The sequence below is a fragment of the Berghia stephanieae genome, chromosome 1 (assembly GCF_034508935.2).
Source record: "Berghia stephanieae isolate SIO BIC M18660-M18661 chromosome 1, UCSD_Bste_1.3, whole genome shotgun sequence".
NCBI classification, from domain to species: Eukaryota; Metazoa; Mollusca; class Gastropoda; order Nudibranchia; family Aeolidiidae; genus Berghia; species Berghia stephanieae.
The window spans coordinates 136,719,527-136,730,269 of record NC_088360.1 but is presented as its reverse complement, the minus strand read 5'-3'; the positions used below and the strand labels follow the sequence as shown (position 1 = coordinate 136,730,269).

General features: G+C 34.7%; 1 protein-coding gene across 1 annotated transcript in view; it reads right to left on the bottom strand.

Moving 5' to 3' along the window:
• Window positions 1-1,839: 1,839 nt before the first annotated feature.
• Window positions 1,840-10,743, bottom strand: part of LOC144963297 (nucleoprotein TPR-like) — a 75,706-nt gene continuing 66,802 nt past the window's right edge. Inside the window, exons 53-60 of the mRNA XM_078897199.1 lie at window positions 10,139-10,274; window positions 8,762-8,946; window positions 7,052-7,149; window positions 5,843-5,925; window positions 4,660-4,743; window positions 4,041-4,241; window positions 3,411-3,494; window positions 1,840-3,260 (exon numbers count right to left, since the gene is read on the bottom strand). Coding sequence (XP_078753325.1) covers window positions 3,016-3,260; window positions 3,411-3,494; window positions 4,041-4,241; window positions 4,660-4,743; window positions 5,843-5,925; window positions 7,052-7,149; window positions 8,762-8,946; window positions 10,139-10,274 — 1,116 coding nt within the window. The 3' untranslated portion in view covers window positions 1,840-3,015. The remainder of the gene's footprint in view (window positions 3,261-3,410; window positions 3,495-4,040; window positions 4,242-4,659; window positions 4,744-5,842; window positions 5,926-7,051; window positions 7,150-8,761; window positions 8,947-10,138; window positions 10,275-10,743) is intronic.

Below are 10,743 nucleotides of genomic sequence, written 5' to 3'. Positions count from 1 at the left end.
CAGTAACGTTATTGGTTGAAGAAAGGTTTAGAGCGGGTGGTTGGATGGGAGCATCACCCTTGAATCATATACCTATGATGTTCGCATGGGTGTACGATCCGATAGTGATGTCGTTTCTTCTTCTCTTTACTAGCCTATCCTGCTTCTTTGGTTTGTGATTGTATTTTTGACAGGGGATATTTTTTTTTCTGTAAATCTTCTGTCTGTTTGTTCTTGGTTATTTATAATTTAGCTTATGATATCTTTAGGTTACGATTTTGATTTACATTTGTACTATTTTTGTTAGATTGCTTGTTTTTTTGTTTCAGCGGTCTCTCATATAACCTCAATTGTGTTGGAAGAGACCTAAAGCAACAAACAAACAAACAAAAAAAAAGGTTTAGAGCCCGAAACTTTCCATATTTGGTATTTTGTTCCTTTTCAAAGTCGTTATAATTTTGTTCATTAATGTTTACAGTACAGTCCACATCTTCCAGGAGCTTAGTATCACTTTATTTTTAAGGGTTTTACTTTGTGGTCTTGTGATGTTACTCATCTTTGAACCAATAGGTTCTTTGTTCGAGTCCCACTCTGAGTGGCTCAAAGTTGAATCCTTGGAAAAGGCTCTTTACTCGCATTCCCTCACCATACTCAGTTGTAAGGGACAATAACAATTGTAATAATTGGGCTTTACAGGTGTCTTGTCTTGTCCTGCATGTTGTGTTGCTGTCGGCTGTGAGTTGTATGCATTTAGGTAAAATACACACATCTGCCAGCCAAATCTAACATACTAACACACAAAACTGTATAACCTCTAAACTTTACAGTCCGATTGATTTAAGTTTGTGAGAATAGGGCAGAAAAGTTGTGATGTCACACCTAATTTTCCAGTTCCAAAATCATTGGAAGCAAGTATGTAACCAGTCAGTCCTTAGGAGGACTAATAATGAATAGGTTACATATAAAATTTTATCAAAGTCCCCAAATTTGAGAGCTTTTAACGAGATGAGGATTATTTTAATTGGTCGATATTTGATGACCAAGACATGTTTTTTTTTCAGAGTAATCAGATGTTCGTTAGTTTGTTTTTAAGGGTTTTACAGCGCTTACGACGTATTTAGGTTATATCAGCGCCAGTAAAAAGGAACAAAATGGGGCAGTCAAAATATTCTAGAATTAAAATTAAAGCACCAAAGAAAAAGTAAAACATAGGGGAATTAGTTTCAAGTTCAAATAGATCACATGTAGATTCCAAGAGCATACCATCAATGTACTTAGGTTGATATCACCTCAAGTCTCATCCAGACACCAGCACAAGATCCTACGAAATGGAACAAGCTCAAATACTTAACTAATATATATTCAAAACAACAAATTTAACAGTACACAAAAGAGAGACGATTTACAAGGAAATAAAATATCTCCCAAAATCTATAACTAAACATTTGACTGTTTCCCTCCAAGCCAAGAACAGGACAAAACGAAGTAATCCCATTCCAAAACAGGCAGAAAGCAACTCAGAAAACAGATATAAGGGGAATAGAAGACACAGCAAGTGACCTCCAGCCCATCATGGGAGGTCAAAGGACCTGGCTAGTAAGGCAGTTCTGTCAAAAACATAACCCACCTTTCCAACCTTAAAATCAAAAACTAGGTAAAACAAGATGGCTCTACTTCAACACAACGGACGTTAAAGCCACAGATTCAAATATGTCAAGGACAAATGGTATAGGGAATAGAAGACATAGTGAATATATAGACTAATGAAGAATATACAACTTAATCAGAGAAGAGGAAAGGAAGTAGTAGACAAACAAGCACAAGATTTTCCCCACAAAAAAAACAACGAAAAAACTCAAGTCATAGAAAAAAAGCATCTTTATTTTTCATATTCTTATATTGAGTGTATTGCAACGAAATGCAAAATGGTGACAACATGAAATAAAATGAACACCTGATAATTTCCTTATCAATTAAACAAAAAAAAAAAGAGAGAGAACAAAAATGGATACCCCCCCTCCCCCAAATACTTACATATAAAAAAAAAAAAGAAGATTAGAATTTATTTTAGAGATTTCAATTGATGTAGCAACGTACTTTGAAGTGTTGTAGGAAAAATTCTCAACTAAAGATGACATCAAAACTAATATTTCTGTCATTTCCTTATCACTGCTATTCATAGCTAGATATTGCTCTCTCAAACATTTCTATTTCTAGACATTTTGTCTATATTTCTACTTTTAAATTCTCAATTATTTTCTATGACAAAGTTGAATAAATTTGAAGCAAACCCAAAATACCATTCTATAAAGTTTGCTGTCCTTGATTATATCTGTCTGCAGGCTGACCTTTTCGGATGATTTTTTTTTTCTTGTATTTTTCCTTCTGTTTTGTCTGGCACGGTTTCACACACACCTTATCAGACTTTCATCTTACACAAGAGCCTATTCCCTAATTTGTCATTAAATATTGCATCCAGCTACTACATATAATACCCCATACTTGTTAGGACAAAATCAGTCACATATTTTTGGACAATAAGATTACGGTACTTAATAAATCTATTTTGACTGACGGTGGCACAAATAAAGTTATTAATCAACATCTACAATTAATATTTAACAAAATATATGAAATACAACAGTCGTGAATCCCAAATCCGATTAAACATGCCAGGTATTCATGATCCAACCAATTCAACCACTCTCATCTCCGACAAATTCAATGAAAAATTGATAATTCTACTAATTTTTCATAGAAGTAGGCAGATCTGTAAGGATCTACAACATCAAATTCTTCTAAATCCTCCTGGTCCTCGCTGAGTAAACTGTCCTCCACATCTGTAAGGATCTACAAAATTCTTCAACAAATCAAAAACCTCTAAATCCGCCTCGTCCTCGCTGAGTAAACTGTCCTCCACATCTGTAACGATCTACAAAATTCTTCAACAACATCAAATTCTTCTAAATCCGCCTCGTCCTCACTGAGTAAACTGTCCCCCACATCTGTAAGGATCGACAAAATTCTTCAACAACATCAAAATCCTCTAAATCCGCCTCGTCCTCGCTGAGTAAACTGTCCTCCCCTGGCCTGACCTTGACTCCAGTATTGGCCCCTTCCTCTGGTCGGGCCTCCTCTCCTCAAACCCTGGGCCCTCCTTTGTATTGGCTGGCCTCCAGTAGCGGTTGGTGTTGGGACCGCCTGAGGGACAACATTTGAGGAAGAGGCAGAGGATGACGCTTGAGGACTGTCCCACACAATCTTCTTTATCGGTGGTTTGGCTGAAAGACAAATTTGGCAACAATTATTTACTACACAAGTTTGATATCATAAGACATCATGACATGAAATGTATTCACATCTTTCTACCTTTGTTTATCATTAATCTTTAAAAAATGAAAACTAATGTTGCAGAGAATCACTAAACTTACCACCACCATCTGTTTTATCGCCCTTTGATTCCAAAGACTCCCTTGAAGTGTCTGGTTTAGAACCGTCCCCTTGAGTCTCACCTCCTAAGTGAAGCAGAATAAACAATTTACGAACAATAAGATGAGACACAAGAAAAGTATCACTTAAAAAAAACAATGACAAATTCATTCTAAATTTGCAAATTAACAACATTGGAACTATCAGAATTTAAATTATGCCCAAACAGCATCGTTAGCATCAAACATTGGATATCAGCAGGAATTAATTACCCATGTTGTCCAAAGTGAGCAAATTGTGGGTTAATAATCTTGCCAAAGGAAAAAAAAATGAAGTGCCTAAAGCGGAGCTCAACCACACAGACACCTCACCCCCAACAATAAGGATTTGCACTTAACTAAGTAAATTTACACTAAATTCAACGCAAATTATTTCTGCAATAAATATATAAACAAAGCCTTAACGTTCGAGTCTTGTCTCCATCATGATACTGGGTGTTCTAGCTTTAATCAGTTATCATAATGCTTACAAACCAACTAAAAATTCATTCATTTCCAATTGGCGACTAAGACTGAGAATGTTGAATATCAATCTCAACGCCCCAATCAAATTTGTCCAAATTATAAACCAACCTGATTCTCCGTGCTCTTCGTAGTCCGTTCCTTCCTCCACACCTTCTTCCTCCTGTTCCGATGGGTCTCCATCTCCTTCCAACAAGACTTCCTCTCCCTCCTCCTCCTGAGTGGCTCCACTACCTCTCTCTGCCAAGAAAATGTCTGGAGGTTCCACCATAGACCCTACTTCTAGAATACCCATGGATGATTCATCACTCACTGAAAACAACAAAACAGTAAACATAGTAAAGGACAAATACAAACAATTTTTTTTTTTAAATCAACAAATGAGATTTAAAAAAAGAAGCAGTCAAAGTTCAGAGCAGGCCTCGAACCGGGGACCTTCCGAAGGTGAGTATCATAAAACAAGGCCATTTAGTCTCACAAACAAAAACAAACAAAACTACATTGTGAACAAAAGTAATTAAATCGCACTGTCATACCTTTAAAAAAAAAAAAAAATATATATATATAAAAAAAACACAACTTGTCATTAAGGCCTGAAAAGTTACTTTAAGATGATACCCTCCCCCCTTTCAAAACTTGTATAAAGGTCTCACACCCAGGACTTGGTAAAAGTCTCCATGACAAGTCATAGCAAATCGGTTGTTTGACAAAATCTAACGTCAATTCTTACCAGCTGCTTGAGAGGAGAGTTTGGAGGTTGATGCTCCTTCATCAAATTGAGACAAATCCATACGAGTGTCGTCCATTCCCAGAGCTGGAGAGAATGGGTCAAATATTGGACAGGACATTAAAGATATTTCATATTACAAATCTGTGGCTCAGTACTTGAATTAGTTATATCTCATTAATAATAATAATAATAATAAATGGCATTTATATAGCGCTATACCCCATTGTCACAGGCTCTAAGCACTTTACAGTGATATAAAACAAAACATATTACAGTAAGACAAGTTTGATGGAAAAGTGATACGAATTCAATTTAACAACAAAAATCTATTCAAATTAGAATTTTGGCAATCATTGAAAAAAAAAGCATTTATGTAGTGCATTCTAGCCTTCAACATTTATCTAAATCTTATTCACTGAGTGACATGTATTTCTTGAGCAAAACAGACATATGAATTCAGACCCACACACAAAGACAACGCTGTTAACGGGTGGGTACTCATTTTACACCTAACTACGATGAAAGAATGTGAGTAAAGATCTGTTTTCTGAGAAACTCAACCATGCACTGTTCAGAATCGAGAACCTTCTGATCTGAAGGCGAATGTCATACCATAAGACCACATAGCCTCAAACAAAAATTCAAAAAAATTGATAGAACCTGACAACTCTTGGCTTGATGAAAATTATACCCAAAAAAAATGTTAAAAAAATTTAAAAATTGAGCTTTATATAGCGCAATATCCACTAAATGTGCTCAAAGCGCTTTACAAGGGGTCTGTGGTCAACAGCAACATTTAACACATAGGACGGGACATGACGCCTGTTAGGCGATATTACAATTTTTCGATCAAAGACAACGCTGTTAACGGCCAGGTAATCATTTTACACCTGAGTACGGTGAGAGAATGTGAGTAAAGAGCCTTTTCCAAGGACTCAACTATGCGCCGAGCGTGAGGCTCGAACCCAGGACCTTCTGATCCGAAAGCGAGTGTCATACCACTAGACCACATAGCCGCACAAAAGGTGTATTTAATCGACTTGATATAAAGTTAAGGCAGGTAATACAGGATATTTCCATTTCCAACTCCCTCTAATCTTTGTCTCCTTAACATTAAATCTTTAAAAAATCTTACAACAGAAAGTAGTCAGTCAAATAATTACAGAACATTCCCAGGTCTCACCTCTCTGTGACTCCAGCTGTGCCAAGTCTGGATTGTTAGCTCCGTCTCCACAAAACAAAAACTGACGTGAAACAGCCGGTGAACTGGTCAACCATAGAGAAAGGAAATGGTAGATATTGAAGATGATATGAATTAATAAACATCGATAAAATAATAGATATAAGGTAAAATTTCATGACCGGATGTGTGGCACTTATTGCAAAAATTCTGGCCCTCGTGTTATGTCCTTGGCTAAGGCACTTTTACACACAATACCTCATTTGGCCCAGATGTGAATAATAAATACTTGGCAATAGACAGTGGGGGATATTGTAAGATTGATAATCAAGTAAGCAGACATCTAACAGGTGACTAGTACAGTATAAAATGAGAATTTGGTTCTGCGTGGTTTACTGGTAGAATCAATGAAGCATAGTGGCATATTGAGCATGGAGAGTTCTTGGAAGTGTTCATATTCATTTCATTTTTATTCATTTAATTTGTTATGACATCATAATTTAGTATGATATATTGTATGATAATATGTGATACATGAAAGGTCCTCCCCCCCCCTCCCTGGTCTGCAATTTGTAACTTATCCAAGCGTCTCTACTACTACTACTACAACAAAGCTATTCATGACTAAATTCTTTATTTAATTTTTCTATACCACATCTATGAGGATAATAAAGCCAGTGGGATTCCATGTACTTTAGAACATTTTCCAAACAAATCAAAAAATGATTGGAACACCATTCCACAGACCATCCGGGAATCCAAATCATTGTCTGTATTCAAGAAATCCTTGAAAACATTTCTTTTTTGATGTCATGTACTTTCTATATTGTTTTGTGTTGATGTAAAGCGCCAAGAGCCTCATAGTTGAGGATACAGTGCACTCTATAAGAGTCTATTATTATTATTATTATTATTATTATTATTATTATTATTAATTATTATTATCAATATTATTATTATTATTATTATTATATTATCAATATTATTAATATTATTATTATTATTATCAATATTATTATATATTATTATTATTATTGTTATTATTTTTATTATTATTTATTATTATTATTATTATTATTATTATTATTATTTTTTTATTATTGTTATTATTATTTTGTTATCAATATTATTATTATTATTATTTTTATTATTAATATTATTGTTGCAATAATATAATAATTTTTATTTTTTTAAAATCCAATCCAAACCTACTTTAATGCCTCAGCAAAGCCATCTGCCCTCCTGGGATGGGAAAGGGTAGGTGTGCTTGGAACTGTACAGTCATCATCCTCTAGTACACTTGCCCCTGCCTGTAGAATTGTCAAACAGATACGTTTGGATTGACAATGTAAAATTGAATGTAAGCTTCAATCTAATTACAAAAACAGATCATATAAATGTTTCGGGTTTCCCCTTTATCAACAAAACAGGATGAATAAAACACTACAGATGAATGAGATAATGTGGAAGTGGAGTTCATTCAATTTCACATATTTATTTCTTCGAGCCTCGAGCAGCAACATGTACATTCAAACAGATATGGATTGACAAGAATAACATTACTTCCCCCCCCCCCCCCCCATTTTGACATCGATTAATTTTTAATTTAGACCAAAGTATCTAAAACTGACAATACAGATATGCATATTCTGGAAAAACATGTATTTAAAATTTTAGCCAGAAAGCTCATCCTTCGAATATGGATTAGTTAAAATGACCCTCATCTTGGCAAAAATGCTCAAACCTGGGACTTCACAAGTACCAGGTTTGAGAGTTTTTAATGAGATGAGGGTGCAAAGCCCAAGGTTTAAGAGTTTCTAATGAGATGAGGTTCTTGTTGGAGCATTTATGTTTAAAAAATGGTTAATATATAGCAGGAACCCATCGTGCAAAGATTTATAAACCGAGATAGATTCCGTGAAACAAAGGAATCATTCTAACAATATTTAGTAGAAATAATAATGATGTAAAATTGACAACATTTTCATACAACTGTCTGATTTTCAATAAGCTTGGTTAAGATTAAAATAAATTATAATCAAAATTATCTATTTTTAAGTGATCCAGTTATGAAAACCTTTCTGTATCAAGGACAATATAATAAGATATTTCATTCGGTAAATTTTATGTCAGCTAATATTTCAAACTCTTTCTTTCCAATCTAATGAGTTCTTCTTCTTCTTCATGTGAAAACCTCCAATATTGTCGAGGATCACTCCACAGTTTGTAGGAAATTACATTGTAAACTTATTAAAGTGCATAATACTAATAAAAAAAATAGATTTAAAAATCACGATGTGAGCTCTAGCAACCGCATGAAAACATATTGGCAACCGTTTTCAGCCACTTCAGCTGGGAGGCTATTCCACAGTCGGGCAGTGAAAGGGAAAAACGAATACAGTGATCCAATCTAGTGAGTATTTCAGACATGCCAAATGGAAAACTTCCAATTTAGTCATTTTTATGTCAATTTTTAGTAATTTGACAAGGAAATTCGTAATTTCTGAAATTATGTATGAACAACCACAATATTATTATTATTATCATTATTATAGTAGTAATAGTAGTGTAGTAGTAGTAGTAGTGGTAGTAGTAGTAGTAGTAGTAGTAGTAGTAGTAGTAGTAGTAGTAGTAGTAGTAGTAGTAGTAGTAGTAGTAGTGTAGTAGTAGTAGTAGTAGTAGTAGTAGTAGTAGTATCATTATTATTATTATTATTATTATAACAGTAGTAGTAGTAGTAGTAGTAGTAGTAATAGTAGTAGTAGTTGTTGTTGTTCTTATCATTATTATTATTATTATTAAGTATTACTAAGAATTAAAAATTCGTTATTTTCCATAAAATTTAGTATTTGGCCATAAAATTTAGTCTAATACTCGTAAAATTACGAAAAATTCCTAAGATTCGGCATGTATGGTATTTACCCCGATCATGAATGGTGGGAACTGTTGTGACCGTCCAACAGACGGAAGTCTTTCTGTGTGGGGTTGAAGGACAGCAGGGGGAGGACGTTGTGGCATACTTTCCTTTGCCATGGGTTCTACAGTTCCTTGTTGTTGTTGGAGTTGTTGTTGTTGTTGTTGTTGTTGCTGCTGGTGCTCATCTATGTCTGGAAAAGAAAAAGATAAATCGATAATCACATTAAAAAAAAAAATAATCTAGGTTAATTGAAGAATGATTCTGATACATTAATGAAAAAGCAGTCCTTCAGAGCCATTAGGCCCAAGGAGCCAGAATTTATCACAGTTTTTATAGAATGAAACTTGACAATCACAATTGCTTGCTTCCTTTTCGATAGGACACTGCAAAGTGCTTTCTGCCAGGACTTACAGAAGCAGCTATCCAATCATTGGGATCATTGGATAAGGGATTCAGATAATAGTCTCACATGCACCTGGGATCCATCCCAGTCCCTTTGGTTATGAAGGGAGTGCTCTACTAACTGAGCTATCAGGACCCTCGTTAAGAAAAAAGCCTCTGACAAAAGACTTTTGGAAACATTTAGCATAAAAGACACGAGAAATTAAATTATTCTGAAAATAAAATCACGAAAAGGCACCTAAGGAATAGAAAGAATAACTTCTCTGATGTATGGAAAAAATAGATAATTTTATAATCCTATGAGCAAAGGGAAGGATGGGAGGGTTTGTTTTTTTTTTTTTAATGTTTTTAAGGGTTTTACAGCGCTTGCAATACATTATATCAGCGCCACTAAAAAGGAACAAAATGGGATAATAAAAAGTTCTAGAATTACAATTAAAGCACCCAAGAAAAAGTAAGACAAAGGGGAATTGGTTCAAATAGGGAACAGATGTAGATTCCAAGAGCATACTACCATCAGTGTACTTAGTTTGAGATCACCTAAATGTCTCATCCTGAAACATGCACATATCCCCACTAAGAGGGACACACTCAAATGTTTACAAATCATATATATATATATTTATATATATAAAATAAAAAATAATACAGTGCGTAACAGAGAGATGAATTACAAGGGAAAAAATATAATTTCCCAAAACTCTAACTATACACTCGACTGTTTCCTTCCCAGCTAGGGTATTCAGCCAGGGCCAGGACAAAACCAAGTCTCATTCCAAGACAAAGACAGAAAGCATGTTGGAAAACAGATACAGGGGATAGAAGACATAGTAAGTGCCTCCTTGTCCACTATGAGAGGTCAGGAAACCCACCCAGGAGGATGGGATGGGAAGGAGTTTGGGTGAGAATTAAAATTCCACAGCTCTTATTAAACATAAAAAAAGAAATTATATCATATAAATGGCAAAACAGTCACTGACCTATAATAACAACATCATCATTATCATCACCCTCTACAATCTCTTCATCTTCATCTTCATCATCGTCATCGTCTTCATCATCATCATCCTCGTATTCTTCTTCCTCCACTTCCTCAAGGTTGTCTTCCTTGTGAGCCTGTTAGAAAAAAATAACAAGAGAATGGTTTATTAATCTGTGGAAACAGTGGCTGTTATTTAAGGTAAAATTTTAATTTCCTGACAATGATTATAGAAAAAAATAACAAGAGAATGGTTTATTAATCTGTGGAAACAGTGGCTGTTATTTAAGGTAAAATTTTAATTTCCTGACAGAAGGAACTCAGCTCTTTGTTGTTTTTATACAGCCTATTATATAGCGCAACATCCAATAAATGTGCTCAAAACACTTTACAAGGGATCCCTAGCCACAGCAACACTCAACATGTAGGACAAGACATGAAGTTTTCAAAGTACATATCAACAAGAATCACGTAAATTTACTTTGCAGCACCATCAATCTGGAATTCTCTCTCGGTCTTTACCAGAAGCGTTCATACTATTGAGTGCTTCAAGACTAGGCTAAAGACAGAATATTTTAGATGAACTTTCCCAAAATACTTTAAAAT